Source organism: Ascaphus truei, unplaced genomic scaffold (genome assembly GCF_040206685.1).
Source record: "Ascaphus truei isolate aAscTru1 unplaced genomic scaffold, aAscTru1.hap1 HAP1_SCAFFOLD_1771, whole genome shotgun sequence".
Taxonomy (NCBI): domain Eukaryota; kingdom Metazoa; phylum Chordata; class Amphibia; order Anura; family Ascaphidae; genus Ascaphus; species Ascaphus truei.
The window spans coordinates 49,173-66,173 of NW_027454669.1; the positions used below are offsets into that span (position 1 = coordinate 49,173).

A 17,001-nucleotide genomic window follows, 5' to 3' on the forward strand; every position below is an offset into this window, starting at 1 on the left:
AATCTCTCCTGCTGCAGGCGAGCGTGCGCCAGCACCAGAGCACGCTTCCACTATGGCTGAGGCCTAACTCGGGATGATTCTGAGCCATTAACCCTGGTATAATTTTCTCTGGCGGAAACACAGGAGTTAAGAGCAGATAAGGACCATGTGTCCCACGAGCCTTACCCAACTCTGCTGGCCACCTTCCACCTCCAGAGCAAGCTCTACTTACTACAGGTCTCCAGCAGCTGCTGGATCTATCCAATCAGCGGTGGAAGAGTTAACACTTCTAGTAAAAACATATTTTCTAAGAGTTGTCCAACTGCAGATGGCGGGATTGGAATTAAATTACTGATGGGAATTCTAGTAATAAAAGCAGATTGTAATATACCTTAGCACAGGGGCGCGCAAACTTTTTGAGCTGCAGCCCCATTCCCGAGAGCCGCAGCGTTCGCGCCCCACCCCCCCGTCTCCCAAAGGCTCGGCCTCAAATGTCATCGCGGGTCATGTGACATCACGTGACCCCACCACGTCATTTGAAGCCTTGTTGCCATGGCGACGCGTCGCCGAAGACCCGGCTGGCAGCAGGTGAGTTACAGGGGCCTCACGCCTCCCCCAGCATTTAAATGTCGTGGGGAAGAGCGCGGGGCCTCTGTAACCGCCCACACCCTCCCTAGAAATTGTCCCCCCCCCAGTTTGCGCACCGCTGCTGGCACTTAGTGAGTATATTGTGGCAAATCGTCATCAAGTTCTCCAGAGGAAAAGACCAGAACACATTTAGGATGAGAAGGGCCAACCGCTTATAATGTCAATTTAGGTTTTCAAGTCTTTAAATGTATTTCAACATTTTGCAAGCATAGCATACATAGTAAGTACACACACACACACACACACACACACATATTATACACACACACGTTTGTGTTTCATTGTGAAAAGCTGCACTTAGCTGTCTAAGCAACTAGTATGAAAAGGAGCCGAGTCCAAGGGTCACATCCAGGACCTTGGTGAGTAACAAGCGGGCCGCAGGCCAAAAGTGGAAGAGCCCTGCCCTACTGTATAGTATATGTAGCCATGCTGTAAAATGGTCTGCAGTTTTCTCTCCTGCTGGCAGTAAGCCTGGTAAGTTACAGGGTTGCCAGCAGTAATCATGGAGGTTTGCCCTCACACCCTGGTGAGGTGCCCTATGTATGGATGGGAGTGGCTACATGCTCTGAGTCCACCGTTAGTGACCTCAGAGATGTGCCTGCCCCCTGAGGGATATAAGGCACAGCACTGCTCAAAGTTAGTTGTTGGAGTAAGGAACAAGTCTGGGTTGAGACTTGGGAGTGAGTGGCCCACTAGTGCTGTAACTAGTGGCCCCATTCTATGTTAAATAGCATCAAGCTGACAAGGCCATACTGTGTCCAGGGACCTGGCACAGGGGTGATCTCCCCGAGGGGAGGGCATACCTTTCTAAAGGATAGCACAGCAAGATGTGTGGCTAAGCTAATCACTGTAAGGGGCAGTTGGCCCACACCACAAGCCACAATAAAGACAACCTTGATCAAAGACATTCTTATGTGTGAGTCTGGAGTTACTCTACAGAGGATGGCACCACAGAGGAGTTCCTCATCAGAACCATCTCCTTGCGGACGCAGAGATCCTGATGAGGTGGAGGCGCTGCACTGGATATAGGTAGGACTCATGCACACTACCTCAGCTGCCTGTCTGGGATGGTAATCCCCACACAACATCATGCGGGAGACTCAGGAGTCCTGTTGCCAACAGGTGCACCACCAGACACAACCATGTAATGGGGACTGGTTAGACCACAGGGGCCAATGTGAGATTGGGTGGGTCAGACAGGCCAGAAAATCCGTTACATATAATACAAACGTTGATAAATATCTGGTTTTATATAGCATCACCTTTTCCATTTCAAAGACCTTTGCAATTATACCCGAAAGGCGTGTCCTGGTAGCACATTTTGTTTTTGGATCGCTAAGTCTCCTAGGAGCAAGAAGGGGGACGGGGAAAGTAGCATTACCAAATTAACTTGGTCAGTTTGGTAACAGACCACGTCAATTTAGTTATTTACCAAATTGGCATGAATGGGAGTTCACGTGTAGTAAGTGTCCTGATCGGCACGATCACACCGTAATAAATAACGATAAGTAATTGCTTTTGATCCACTCACGTGTTCATGGCTGAGTCTGGAATCAGGCTTTGGATGAGACAGGATTACCTTCCATTTAGTTTTTATTGTACATGAGCTTTCAAGGGCTCTGCTGTTCGTAAGCATCTTTGTCCAAGTTTTCAACATAAAGCTCTCTCCTCCTTCAGACGCCATGACCAATTATACCAGATACACTCACTGAGAAAACATTAGGACTTAACATTGTTTACTGAACTTAAATCATGTATTTCCTCAAATGTTATTCCAGTATGATGTATGTTCAGGCATTCCTCTACAACAAGTAGTTAAAACAGCAAGAATTACAGTCCTGGCACAACTGAAGGTCAAATGGACTATGTACGTGAGGAAGTCCAGATTGATGCTCAAGGCTACACCACCTCTTATGGGTAAGAAAAATGTACAATATCAACGAGAAATGCCCGGGGAATGTCTGAAAGAAACACTTGGTCCTCTAACATACAGTTATTTCTTACACAGCAACAGCGACGTTTCAAGGCCTCCAAACCCCTTTGTCAAAGTGCCAAAGAACAGACATCTTTTTATATAAAGGCAGTGTGGTCCCATAACTAAAACCTGCGAAAGGGGGAAGCGCCATCTTGCAACCAAAGCCCTGGAGACCGGCACGTGCGAGGCCATTTGCGGCGTGGGCGTTGGCTGGTTCAGAAGGTGTCTCTGCCAAGAGCTGCTGCTGGAACTCGAATTCACTCATCGTAATATTGGGCAAATTTGGAGTTCTTCATTCTGGAAACCTACACAAACTTTGCATAAATAAATCATCAGACCCATATTTTCATCAGAACAGCATTGTTTCAGACCAGGCTGCTGAGAGACATAGATATATCCACCAAATAGGTAGGCCTGCACTCTTCAGGAGACCTGCAAGTCTGGGTTGATGTAGAAGTCCAGCTTAGCGGAGCTCGCCTTGGCCACTCCAGCCATCTTCCTGCTCTGGAACGTGGGCGGAGCTCCCCGCCGGCCCTATTGCTTGCCCATGTCTTTGGCCCTCCCGGTCGCAGCCTCCACGGCGTTCATCACCGTGGCCCTCAGCCCACCCTTCTCCAGCTCGTGAAGACCGTAGATCGTGGTCCCCCCAGGGGTACACACGTCGGTGCGAAGCTTGGCTGGGTGGTCTCCGGTCTGCAAAATCATCTTTGCCGCCCCCTTCAGTTATAGAAGCAGAAATAAACAAAAAAACTCAACACATGGCGTCCTCTGATAGTTCCATTCCTGCACGTTTGATGCTGCATTTTAATACCATATATAACATCCCTTATGTTTTCTCTCATGTCACATGTATACTGAAGTAAGTAGCTATGGGGACGCCCTACCAGAACGGGACTTTTAGACACGACCCTTTCGCCGTCCGGCCACCGGGGGACAGTAGGCCGCTGGCCGTTTCAGCCCTGAGGTAAGGCGACTAGAATTTGGTTAACGGTTAATGTGCTAGAGCACACAGTACCTGCGGCAGCCAAATGTCCCGGCGGTGGCGAAACAGCCGCGGCGAAATGTCCTAGACCGAGCCCTGCAATGTGTGGAAGCTAAGAAGGGACTTAGTAGTGAGGCCGACGTATGAAGCCCTGGTAACTAGTAACTGGGGCCTTACTGCACAATAAACCGTATCCTCGCTGTTGGAATCTGCATTGAATTTGGAATGTAAGGAATTAATTGGCGAAGCTTCATACAGACACAGCCCGACTCATTACCTGTTCTGAAGAGATAAGATCTACTATAGGCTAAAGCTGTAAAATTCCAGGCGTTATTGAAATCCCTGCTCTCTGATTGAATAATGCCAGGAATTTTAACCATTCAGTCATGCCTGGAATTTTTGCAGCTTGCAATGTGTTTATTTCCAGCCAATCAGCTTTCAGAACATCTCTGAGACAGGGCAGGGGATTGGCCAGATAGCAGCAGCAGGCAGTGACTCCTCCCCCTCCCTCCGTGAACACGGCTTCATTTTGAGTTGAGGAGCGAGAGAGAGAGTTTTTGTGTAGCTGCACAGTAAGTAAGTGGCTGCCTGCAGTTTGCTTGTGGCTTCTGTTTCTGTGTATAGCTGCAGTGTGTGTGTGTGTGTGTGTGTGTGTGTGTGTGTGTGTGTGTGTGTGTGTGTGTGTATATATAGCTGCAGTGTGTGTGTGTGTGTGTGTGTGTGTGTATATAGCTGCAGTGTGTGTGTGTATATATAGCTGCAGTGTGTGTATAGCTGCAATGTGTGTGTGTGTGTAGCTGCAGTGTGTGTGCAAGTAGCTGCAGTGTAGGTGTGTGTAGAGCTGTAGTGTGTATAGAGCTGGTGTGAGTGTGTATGTGTACACACAGAGGGGGTGGCAGTGTGTGGATATAGATAGCTGCAGTGTAAGCGTATATAGAGGAGCTTTAATGTATTTACCATTTTATTTTAATAAAAACTAAATCTATATAACTATACAAAAGTGTCTATTATTTATTAAATAAGCCTACATTTAGCTTATAATAGTAATAATCCCCTCAGAACAGGGCATTACTGGCCAATAATGTCCTGGCTGGGTTAAAGTCCCTCGGCTTCGCCTCGGGCCTTCAACTCTTCCAGCCAGGGCATTATTGGCCAGTAATGCCCTGTTCTGAGGGGATTATCACTTAATTATATCCAAACATGTATGGATGCATGATAGATAGATATCGCGTGACATAATATAAATAAAACATAATGGGAAGAAGCACTTCAGGCATAAAAGTAACATTAGGAAAAGGAGTCCCGAAGAGCTTACAATCTAATTGGTAGGTAGGAAGAAGGAGGGCGTTCTGGTAAGTGCGTCTGCAGGGGGCCAAGGTCAGTGTATGAGGTGTAAAGTATCAGCCACAGAGCTACTCATATGTTTTGTTACGGAGGTGTGTTTTAAAGTTAGGTTTTAAAGGTGGATAGAGCATTGAGGAGGAGGGTATTCCCGAGGTGTGGGACAGTAAGTGAGAACGGTTCTAGGTGGAAGAGGGCTTTAGATACAAAACAAAAGGGTAGACAGAAGACAACCATGAGCAGAACAAACTAAAATCGGGCAGGTATATAGCGTTAAATTAGGGCTGAGATGCAAGGAGGGGCAGAAGAGTGTATAACCGTAAAAGAGAGGAGAATTTTGTAAGTGATACGGAGTTTGATAGGAAGCGAGGAGAGGGAATTCAGCAGGGGAGACGCTGAGACAGATTTAGGAAAGAGTAGAGTGATTCTGGCAGCAGCGCTTAGGATAGATTGTAGGGGAGACAGGTGAGAGGCAGGAAGGCCGGACAGCAGGAGGTTACAGTAATCGAGACGGGAGAGAAAGGGGGCCTGAGTCTTTAGCAGTAGAACAACAGAGGAAAGGGCGAATCTTTGCAATGTTATGAACATTACCTCGGAAAAGTCTGCGTTATAATGAGGTATCCTGTTATTCTGGCGAATGTCCGAGCTACATCTGTACATTTCATGCATATCAGTTATCTGCTTATTAAGCACCTTCTACCTGGCTGGTTGTTTGACGCCATCCCCTAGAAAACTCCAGCTCATGTCCTCTTACTATCCCATATAACTCTCAGATTACTCACTGCTACACGAGGGGTTAATTTTCCCTGGCATGGTCAATTTAAAAGCAAAAAAAAAACCAAAAACACACCTCCAGCCTGAAACCCTTCGCTGTCAGTTACCCGATAACATACAGATAAAGTGAACACGTGTACACAGCCCGAGGTTAGATATACATGGGTGACGTCCTGCACACGGTGTGAGAGAACGGGTGTGGCACGGGTTTCTGTAATGTTTCGATTCGAGGCGGACCCTCAATAAACTGCTTGGGTGGGCATCGTTAGGATGATGTCACTGCATCATTATTGGAACAGTGCGCACTTACCAGCAGTGTCTGAGCTGCGATCTGATTGGCTAAGGCGCTGGGCATACCCATCTTAACAGCACCGTCTGCTAAAGCTTCAGCAAACATGTAAACCTTAAGTGAAAGGGGAAAAAGCAGGATCCCATCAGATACCAGGTACCCCAACATTGTGGCGTAAGAAGAATTGAAGACACGGCTATGGAGACACAAACACGCGTTGTTATAATAACGGGGTGCTCTGGAAACCAGTGTACAAAAGATAGGATACGGAATAATAGAAAATAAAGATATATACGGAATAATAGAAAATAAAGCTATAAAGTAAAATGTATTATATGCCAATCAGCGTTTCGGACCCAATATATCTCTCCGGAGACGTGAGCACTGTCCTCTGGAGACTATATCTCTCTCCGGAGACGTGAGCACTGTCCTCTGGAGATTATATCTCTCTCCGGAGACGTGAGCACTGTCCTCTGGAGATTATATCTCTCTCCGGAGACGTGAGCACTGTCCTTTGGAGATTATATCTCTCTCCGGAGACGTGAGCACTGTCCTCTGGAGATTATATCTCTCTCCGGAGACGTGAGCACTGTCCTCTGGAGATTATATCTCTCTCCGGAGACGTGAGCACTGTCCTCTGGAGATTATATATCTCCCCGGAGACGTGAGCACAGTCCTCTGGAGGTTATATATCTCTCTCTTTCTCTCTCTGGAGACGTGAGCACTGTCCTCTGGAGGTTATATATCTCTCGGAGACGTGAGCACCGTCCTCTGGAGGTTATATATCTCTCGGAGACCTGAGCACTGTCCTCTGGAGGTTATATATATATATATCTCTCTGAAGACATGAGCACTGTCCTCTGGAGATTATATCTCTCTGGAGACGTGAGCAGTGTCCTCTGGAGGTTATATATCTCTCGGAGACTTGAGACGTGAGCACCGTCCTCTGGAGATTATATATCTCTCGGAGACGTGAGCACTGTCCGCTGGAGGTTATATATCTCTCGGAGACGTGAGCACTGTCCTCTGGAGGTTATATATCTCTAGGGAGACCTGAGCATACTCAGACTTTTTACCTACGTGCAAGAACATCAGGATACAGATATAAATGGCTCGACACTCACTGGACTTGGGGGGTTGGGGGAGGAAAGAAATAGTGTTTATTAACAAAGGGTCCGTACCCCGCCCCCCTCCGCACCACCACTTAGAACATATCAAACCCAATATCATTATTTTTGCCTGAAACGAGTTGTAGTTGGAAACATTGCACTGGGCTGCTATGAAATTAGTGGATGGTCCGTGGGGCCTCACGTGACTAAGTCAGGGGTTATCGTGAGTCCGATTGAGGAATGGTGGTGGGTACTTACATAGGCCACTCCGCTGCCGCTCAGTCCCGTGTGGATATCGATGTAGGACTCCGGCGTCTCCTCGCACAGCCCGCACTCAGACATCAGGCCCTTCAGCACGTCGGCCTCCTGCTGCCCAGCACAGCGCCCGCGGGCAAACACAACAGCCCCCGCCTGCACCACGCAGGGCAAGTTGGGCATCATCCGAAGCACTTTCGTCCCGACAGGGAGAAGCTGAGGATAAAAGGGGCACCCCAAAATATTTTACATGTGAAACCCAATTACTGACCAAAGTATCAGAAACACGCGCTCTTTCTCCAGCGCTTTTATAGCAACGGTGCTTGATTTTTTGGGGGGTATCTGCCCTGAGAAGAGCTTACAATCTGTATTTTTCTGGCCTGAAGAACAGGGAGATAAAGCGACTTCTGCAAGGTCACAGGGAGCCGACCCCGGGATTTGAACCAAGCTCCCCCGCTGGTGAAGTCAGCCTGAGCCTTTACTCGCCGAGCCTGAGCCTTTAATCGCTGAGCCTGAGCCTTTACTCGCCGAGCCTTTACTCGCTGAGCCTGAGCCTTTACTCGCTGAGCCTTTACTCGCTGAGCCTGAGCCTTTACTCGCTGAGCCTTTACTCGCTGAGCCTGAGCCTTTACTCGCTGAGCCGTGCGACTCCTGTTCGGACGAACTACCCAGCATATTAGGAGGCGGTTTGCGGGGTGGGTAAGAAGAGGAGCGGCCGCTGCTCTTGGGGAGGCTTCCAGCGCTGTCTGCACAGAAGTTGATTGACTTATCGCCCTGACATTGCTCCCTTTAGTTTCCCCACTGCCGTTTAACAGAGGGGCGAGGGAGAAATACGTGGCTGCAATCTCATAGGGTATTCCCGTGGCATCAGTGGGTGGTCCTGTACCAAGGCAGTGAGCACCAGTTAGAGAAGGGAGATGGGCAGCCAAAAAGGTAAAAGGATTCTTCTTCTACAAATATTCCCTATTCATGTAAAAGAAGTATTTTTAAATAATCTTTTAAAGTTTGGAATTTATTTATATTCAGTTTCAACGAAGACTTCAAGTTGCAAATGTAAGGAATCGGGGAGCATGTCCCTTGCGGCGTGTTCCCTCCTTACCGCCTGCTGCGCAGCATCCTGCTGCAAGCGGTCGGAGAGCGCGTTCCTCATGGCGCGCTTCCTCCTTGCCTCCCGCTGTAGTCTCCCGCGCACCTTACAGAGCGCGCGCCCAAGGAGGGCTTTCAAGGATTACACGGAGCTTGGCTCCGCCCCTCCACTGGTACCGCGCAGCGCGTGCACACACGTGACGCGCGTGCACCGCTCCCCAGCTGCGCGTCAACACTAATTGCTTCCCAACCTGGTGCAGCCTATCCCTGCTTCTGCGGAGGCCACGCCTCCACTCCTGCCCTCACTCCTATTCGTCAGCTCTCATATATATGCTCAGCCTTTCCTTCTTTGGCTGAGCATAGTTCATGGTAGCCTTGTATTCCCACGTCCCTGCCTTGCCTCTGTTGTGCTTTAACCCTCTGCTGTTTATCTCTTCTGTGTACTGACCCGGCTTGACTTTAGGACCTATCTCTGGATTACAGACCCCGGCTTGCCTCTGACCATCCGCTATTCTCCATCCCTGACCACGGCTAATCGGACCAACTACCTTCCTACTGGCTCCAACCCCAGACCACGGCACCCCGGACACGGACTACTCTCCTGGCACCTACCTACGACCTCGGCAAGTATTAAGCCTAACCCACTCTCTCAAGCCAGGCACAGTTTCATACTTTCCCACCTCAGTACCGGGGTCCCACCTTGTTCATGGTGAGCGCAAGCATTACAGCAAATTCCCCACAACTGTGAAACGGGGGTACGTCCACCGCCGGATTAGCACTTTGAGAGGCCCTTGTTGGATATTCCTTTTGATTATTACATTGTAATCCCCCTTTGTGTGATTGATAAAGGCAGGTGCTACATAACATTATTTCTGATGGTAACCAATGTTCAGTAGATAATATTAGAGGGAGGCTATTTGAAGGAAAGACGTGTGACTAATTCCAAAGATATAGATTGAGATAGATGATATGACCGAGAGCTGTCTTGGGTTATCACAGAAAGATTTGCTCATAAGATGCAACACGTCACACCGACAATGGTGGTTTGTAAATCTGACGCATTGCATTCTCCTTGGCCAATCGGAAGCCGCGGCTCGTGCCCGTGGGTAGGACACGAGCACGCTCCAGTGAACACCGCTGGCATCTTACCCCTCCCAGGCTGTGCACAAGCCAGGAGAGAAGAGAAGAGGCGGCGTTGCAGGCGGACCGGAACCAGGAAGGACAGAGACCGTCAACATAAGCTGGGAATCTATCCCAACATCAAACAAATCAATATATTTCTAGAATTGGCCGGGACGCGAGATATATAAAGTCACCATAATGGGACCGACCCACCGATGCATCTATACCAGTAAGAATGAGCTGGTTACCATTTTTAAGTTGACCCTCTTTGTTGCCAAAGAGGTCTGTTTTATTTATTTATAAAAATGTGTTACCAGGAAGTAATATACATTGAGAGTTACCTCTCGTTTTCACGTATATGTCCTGGTGTTTTAAATGGTGTTAAAACTGTAGCAGCTGGGAAGGACACGTGCCCTGGAACAGGATCCATATTTCTGTTCACCCCCCCCCCCTTTGCAGCTTCTGCTTGTCAGCTCCTTATTTCAGCTGCATGTATATTTGCTCTGAAAACACACAGTGCCTGTGGAACTGATACATTTGTTGCATTTGGGCTTTCCAGTTAGCTCATAATCAGGTTGTCTTGGCAATCCCCTTAATCTCCCTGGTTTAGTGGAGTTTCCCTTACTCCCCTGTCTGTATTCACAGATAGTCTCACCCTCAGACTATTCCTGTTCCCAGAAAGCCATATACTTCCTTTTCACACTGGACACTGAGTGAGTGAGTACCTTCATGCTATTAGCCCCAGCAAGGCCTTTCTGTTTTTACCCACGCCTTACCCGGTGATACACAGCACTGCTAGAGAAGCACTCTCTACCACACTACTCCATCTACAAGAACCCTTTGTTTCCTTGACTTTGCAATAAAACTAAGAAAGACAAAAGGACTTGTCGTGCTTTGGTAGAGGGAAGGCATGAGTTAAGCTAACTGGAGCTATTCATACATTACACGTGACCCTGGTTCCAGGATAACATGCGAAGGGTCCTTGAATGCCAACTACTGACTACTGGAATACCCAGAATCCTTTGTTTGTGCATCTCGTCGGGACTATTGTCCCAAAACTCACCTTTTCCAGGGTTAGTATCGGGACTCCAGCTGCCATCGAAATGATCACGTGGTCAGGGGTCACCGCAGAGAATATTTCTTCCAGGACGCCGGGAATTATGTGAGGTTTTGTGGCCAGGAAAACCACTTTACAGTCGGACACCACGGTATTGTTGCAATGAGTGGTACAGCAGCCACTGCCCTAAATATCAAAACATGTAAGGCCTTGATCAGTAGGTTATTTTCAGAGTCAAATTGAGCAACATTATGAGTTTTTATATGGCACCAACCATGTGCACTGTGCTTTACAATAACAATATGCAGACAACTTCATATACATTTTCAGTTCGTGTCAAAAGGAGGTTGCAACAAGGCAGTTTGTGTCTGGGAGTAAGGAACATGTGAATAAAAAGTGACTAAATTTCACAAATATTAGTTCATTTTTTGGCCCCGGAGGTAATGCGGCTTTAGGTATTTCAGATTGTTTTCTTCAAAGTAAGTTTTTGATGTATAGAAAGCTAAAAGGGCGCCGTGAAGTGAAAACAATAGATTTTTCCTCTACTTGACCTATACCCATAAATACTTTGATTACCCAAGTGTTTTGCAAGAAGTTAAAAGTTTGAGACCTAATGCCCATCTGTGGAAGAGTTTGGACTTCAACAGACCGCAAAGTGGCATGGTGACCTGTAACATTGTCCGTGTCTATACCAGGGGGTCACCAACTCCAGTCCTCAAGGGCCACCAACTTTATTGACACTTACAAGATGTCCATGGCAGTATGAGGCCAACTCTTACGCGTTTCGCGTTGACAAAGCGCCTGTGGGGCACAACACACTTTAGAGTTTGCCTCATGCTGCCATGGACATCTTGTAGGTGTCAAAGTTTAACCAAGAAAACGGGGATGATGCCCAAACAAGCAGTGCTCAGAGTGTGCAGATGGAATACATATGATATGTCACAGTTCACAAGTCACTCTATCCGGTAATAGCTGAGAGGTTTGTTTGAACAGTGTACAGTCCAGCCACTGAAGCCCCTAATGTGAAGCGAGACACATAGTGTAGTGACATTAAGAGGGGATGTCTATCAGATGCCAAAGAATTGACAAGCTCTAGACCCCCTCTCTGTACACCACACATGGAACTCAAACTCCTGGGGTAATAGATCCAAATATCGTATAATACTCTTTGATAAAGCGCTACTACACGCGAAACGCGTCAGAGTTTATCTTGTGGGTTCATCTCATACATTTTTACCCGTTTGTCAATGGCCTCATAACCGTTTTTATACCAATTTTTTGAGTGATTCAGCCTTATTATCTTCACACGGCAGTGCACTGCCTACTCCTTCCCCTACGGGACTTCACTTCCGGGTCAAAGTTTAACCAGCAGTGCTTTCTAACCCATTTGTTCATTGACAGAGCTGCGGGCCTTCACGTTCCTGCCTTGCACCCGGATCTTCCCGTCTTCACTCCCTTTCGGAAGCGCACCCAAGGAGTTAAGACGCGATGGGCCTTGCGCAGTGGCGAATTTCGGAAATCCACCTCCCCTAGGCACTTACATATGCCGCCCTCCTCCTCCTTCCGATTTGCAGTGTCACCCAAGTGAAGTCACACGGTGTCTCGTTGCCATGGCAACGCAACATCATGCCATCACTTGACGCAGCGACGTCACGTGGCCAAGGCGACGAGATGCCGTGTGACGCCACGTTAGTGACGATGATGCTGCGAGTCGGACGGAGGCGGAAAGGAAACCGCAAGGAGGCGCCCGGCATAAGCAAGCGACTTCCCATCCCGAGAGCGCGGCAAATGTATATGGGGGCGGACATCGTTGCCGCCCTAGCCCCGGGCACAAACAGACCTAATGGGGAATCTGCCCCAGGTCTTGTGAGTAACAACTTTCTTTAAAACTTGCCTTTGGAAGAGAACGCTGTGCGGATACAGAATTGGAAGTCGTGTCCGTTCCAAACCAAGGACATCATGTTTTCATGCTCTCAGAGAACGGGACATTAGAGCCATCAGACGGGTGGGGAAGGGTTGTGGACTAACTGATCGATTCCCTGGTCCTCCTCCCCACTATACCTCATTCAGCACCGAGTGCTATTAACCCTCGAGTAGCCACATGTTTCCTGCACATCGGACCATGTCATGTTCATGAAGAGAGCGTGACCCATTCATCTTCCTCCAATATCTCCCATACAGTCTATAGTACTAATAGGGACTTACTGTATGATGTGTATCCACAATCGCCGACATATCCTAAATCCACTTTGTAGCACCGATTATGGACTTTGCTCTTCTCTTGTACCATAGGGTTTTAAGGATATCCCTGCTTCAGCACAGGTGGCTCAATCAGAATGACTGCACCACCTGTGCTGAAGCAGGGAAATCCCCAATACCTGGCGGCGGCCCTTGAGGACTGGAGTTGGCCTCCCCCCGGCCTTATACCATCAAACTGCTGCGTCCAATTAATGTATATCCACGTGACGATAAAAAGTGCGCATGAAACGCCGGGTCACTCTGGTGCGACCCCTTCTCTGTCACTGCGTACAGGGGGGGGGGAGGGACAAGCAGGCGTGTTCAGTTTGATCTTTCTGATGTGAGAGGAGGGGGCGTCAGTTTGCGGTGCAGAGTTTGTTCACGGCGTTTGTTTCCGTCCCTTCCGAGTGCCGTTCTACCTTGTATTACACCGCGACCACTGTCCTGCCCTCGTATTACGCGTCTATGACGTCACTGCGCCCTGCTCTGGAGAAACGGCAGTGGTTGTGTGACCCGCCCCTCACTGCGCAGGACATCAGCCTGCGCAGGAAGTGCCCCGCCGCTCACCTTGAGTTTCCCCAGGTTCCGGTCCGTGGGAGCGCTCACCAGCACGTTCTGGGCTTGGATTTTACCTTCGGAAGGAAACAACAAAAACAACATGAATACCTTCATTGTATTAACCCCATCAGTGCTGCGCCTCTGAATAACACGCAGAGAATGTATACACAGGCCCCCGAAACCTGGCGAAGCAGAGAAATAACGGGGTGCTTTATTCAAGCCTTTCATCGATGTCTCGGTCCCTCCGTAGGGGCCGGGTCACAGGGAACATCGATGTAAGGATTAAAAAAAGCACCTATATTTTACATAAGGGAAGTGCCGGCACTCTTTGCTGTTTTTGTATTCGCGCCACACTGTTGCAGTCTGATGTGAAGCACCCCGTTATTTTCCTGTTTAGCCAGGGTTCAGCACGCCTCCAGCGCGTGAGAGATCTGACCTGTTGGGGGAGGGTCGCCAGGGAAGAGGGTACAAGGATAACCGGGTCTGAAACCCTTGGGATGTAAGAAGGGAAAGCAACACACTTATATGCTCTGGTTAAACACACCGTATTAAATGAGAAGTCCCGAACAATGTGTACTAATGGCAGTGACAGGGTTAAGGGGTCAGTCCCTCCTAGGGGCAAAGTGTACTAATGGCAATGACATGTTTAAGGGGTCAGTCCCGCCTAGGGGCAAAGTGTACTAATGTCAGTGACAGGGTTAAGGGGTCAGTCCCTCCTAGGGGCAAAGTGTACTAATGGCAGTGACAGGGTTAAGGGGTCAGTCCCGCCTAGGGGCAAAGTGTACTAATGTCAGTGACAGGGTTAAGGGGTCAGTCCCGCCTAGGGGCAAAGTGTACTAATGGCAGTGACACGTTAAGGGGTCAGCCCCGCCTAGGGGCAAAGTGTACTAATGGCAGTGACAGGGTTAAGGGGTCATCTCTGAGTGATTGATGCCTGTTTCAGCCAAACCAGACACCTTTAAGTATTCTAAAATCACTATATGAAAAAGTGCGTTAGTAAACACGCTGAGCTGAGACTCGGGGGGGGGGGGGGGAGATTCCTTCCGGCTGCTCTCTTCTGTCTGATGTCACTGTGTGTTCAACAAGAGTTTGCGCTGGCAAAGCCCCTCGCTCTCTTCCCTTTATGGGTTTTCCGATAAGGGCAGGCTGGGATAAGGGGAAATAAAACACTTAAATGGACAAACACCTCCCCCCCCCCCCCCATGCAGAGGCCCCCCGAAGAATTGCAAGTTGACGTTAATTTACAAAACAAATACGGAAGTAGCCACATCTTTGCTATTAGCGTGTTTAGATTTGTGTAGGGAAGCCAGTTAGACTGTTTCATTCTTTACAAAAGGCTGTTTTCTGGAAAGTTACGTGGGACGGTCACTCTAACCCCTTCCCGGACAGATGTGCCCTAGCGGTCCGATAGATCACCCTATGAACACCTTGCCCGCCCAGAGAAGATGATATGCATGGCAGAGGCGGCCAACTCCAGTCCTCAAGGGCCACCAACAGGTCACGTACTAAGGACATCCCTGCTTCAGCACAGGTGGCTCAAGCAGAATGAGCCACCTGTGCTGAAGCAGGGATGTCCTTAAAACTTGACCTGTTGATGGCCCGTGAGGATGGGAGTTGGCCACCTCTGGCTTATTGGGCGATCCAGGCCCTGGTGACAGGGGCTAAAGGGGAGACCCTGTGAGGGCTTGTTCAGGAAGCTGAAGTGACAGTGAGGGAGGTGATAGAGTGTGCGAGGACACATAGCGAGTGTCACTAGTGAGTGGTGGTGAGATGGCGAGGGCGTCTACCGAGTGACAGTCAGTGGGTACGGAGTGTGTGTACTCAGTTACCTGACAGTAACATCCCCTCCAGGATCCCCTGCGCCATCTTCCCGGCTCCGATGAAGCCAACGCGGAGATCAGTCTCAGGAGCAGAGGCTGCCATCTGTAAGAGAGGGGGGGGGGGAGAGGGGGAGGGAGAGGGGGAGAGAGGGAGAGAGGAGAAGAGAGAGAGTGAGAGAGGGAAAGAGAGAGAGAGAGAGAGGAGAAGAAGAAAGAGAGGGGATAGAGAGGGGATAGAGAGGAGAAGAAGAAGAGAGAGGGGATAGAGAGGAGAAGAAGAGAGAGAGGGGATAGAGAGGGGATAAAGAGGAGAAGAAGAAGAAGAGAGAGAGAAGAAGAAGAAGAGAGGAGAAGAAGAAGAAGAGAGAGAGGAGAAGAAGAAGAAGAGAGAGATTGGAAGAGATAGAGAGATAGAAAGAAAGAGGGAATGAGAAAAGAAGAGAGACGGGGGGGAGGAGAGGAGAGAGACGGGGGGAGGAGAGCAGAGAGACGGGGGGGAAGGAGAGGAGAGAGACGGGGGGAAGGAGAGGAGAGAGACGGGGGGGAAGGAGAGGAGAGAAATGGGGGGGAGGAGAGGAGAGAGACGGGGGGAAGGAGAGGAGAGAAACGGGGGGGAAGGAGAGGAGAGAGACGGGGGGGGAAGGAGAGGAGAGAGACGGGGGGAAGGAGAGGAGAGAGACGGGGGGGAGGAGAGGAGAGAGACGGGGGGAGGAGAGGAGTGGAGAGAGGGGGGAGGAGAGAGGGGGGAGGAGAGAGACGGGGGGGGGAGAGAGACGGGGGGGGGAGGATATGAGAGAGACGGGGGGAGGAGAGAGACGGGGGAGGAGAGGAGAGAGATGGGAGGGGGGAGGAGAGGAGAGAGACGGGAGGAGGAGAGGAGAGAGACGGGGAGGGGGGGGAGGAGAGAGATGGGGGGGAGGAGAGGAGAGAGACGGGGGGAGGAGAGGAGAGAGACGGGGGGGAGGAGAGGAGAGAGACGGGGGGGAGGAGAGGAGAGAGACGGGGGGGAGGAGAGGAGAGAGACGGGGCAGGAGGAGGAGGAGAGAGACGGGGCAGGAGGAGAGGAGAGAGACGGGGGGAGGAGAGGAGAGAGACGGGGGAGGAGGAGAGGAGAGAGACGGGGAGGGAGGAGAGGAGAGAGACGGGGCAGGGAGGAGAGAGACGGGGGGGAAGGAGAGGAGAGAGACGGGGGGAGGAGAGGAGAGAGACGGGGGGAGGAGAGGAGAGAGACGGGGGGAAGGAGAGGAGAGAGACGGGGGGGGGAAGGAGAGGAGAGAGACGGGGGGAGGAAGGAGAGGAGAGAGACGGGGGGAGGAGAGGAGAGAGACGGGGGGAGGAGAGGAGAGAGACGGGGGGAGGAGAGGAGAGAGACGGGGGGGAGGAGAGGAGAGAGACGGGGGAGGGAGGAGAGAGACGTGGGGAGGAGAGGAGAGAGACGGGGGGAGGAGAGGAGAGAGACGGGGGGAGGAGAGGAGAGAGACGGGGGGAGGAGAGGAGAGAGACGGGGAGGAGAGAGACGGGGGGGAGAGGAGAGAGACGGGGGGGAGGAGAGGAGAGAGACGGGGGAGGAGAGAGACGGGGGGAGGAGAGAGACGGGGGGAGGAGAGGAGAGAGACGGGGGGAGGAGAGGAGAGAGACGGGGGGAGGAGAGAGACGGGGGGAGGAGAGAGACGGGGGGAGGAGAGGAGAGAGACGGGGGGAGGAGAGGAGAGAGACGGGGGAGGAGAGAGGGGGGAGGAGAGAGAGGAGAGAGAGAGACGGGGGAGGA

The 17,001-nt window shown here is 50.3% G+C and overlaps 1 protein-coding gene across 1 annotated transcript; it reads right to left on the reverse strand.

Moving 5' to 3' along the window:
• Positions 1–1,554: 1,554 nt before the first annotated feature.
• Positions 1,555–15,373, reverse strand: PYCR3 (pyrroline-5-carboxylate reductase 3). Its single transcript, XM_075582000.1, has 6 exons — positions 15,243–15,373; positions 13,423–13,487; positions 10,624–10,803; positions 7,356–7,568; positions 6,010–6,102; positions 1,555–3,319 (listed from the first exon to the last, which is right to left on the reverse strand). Exons 1-6 carry the CDS (start codon positions 15,334–15,336, stop codon positions 3,137–3,139), a joined length of 828 nt encoding a protein of 275 aa, XP_075438115.1. The 5' UTR covers positions 15,337–15,373; the 3' UTR covers positions 1,555–3,136.
• Between the last annotated feature and the right edge of the window lie 1,628 nt (positions 15,374–17,001).

What these genes read in the sequence shown, in the direction of transcription:
- PYCR3 (XM_075582000.1), bottom strand. Translation starts at nt 15,336, where the DNA reads ATGGCAGCCTCTGCTCCTGAGACTGATCTCCGCGTTGGCTTCATCGGA. An exon ending in GGAGGGGATGTTACTGTCAG is followed by an intron (nt 13,488 to 15,242) that starts GTAACTGAGTAC and finishes TTCCTTCCGAAG; the next exon opens with GTAAAATCCAAGCCCAGAAC. An exon ending in GCGGCAGCGGAGTGGCCTAT is followed by an intron (nt 6,103 to 7,355) that starts GTAAGTACCCAC and finishes CTTTCACTTAAG; the next exon opens with GTTTACATGTTTGCTGAAGC.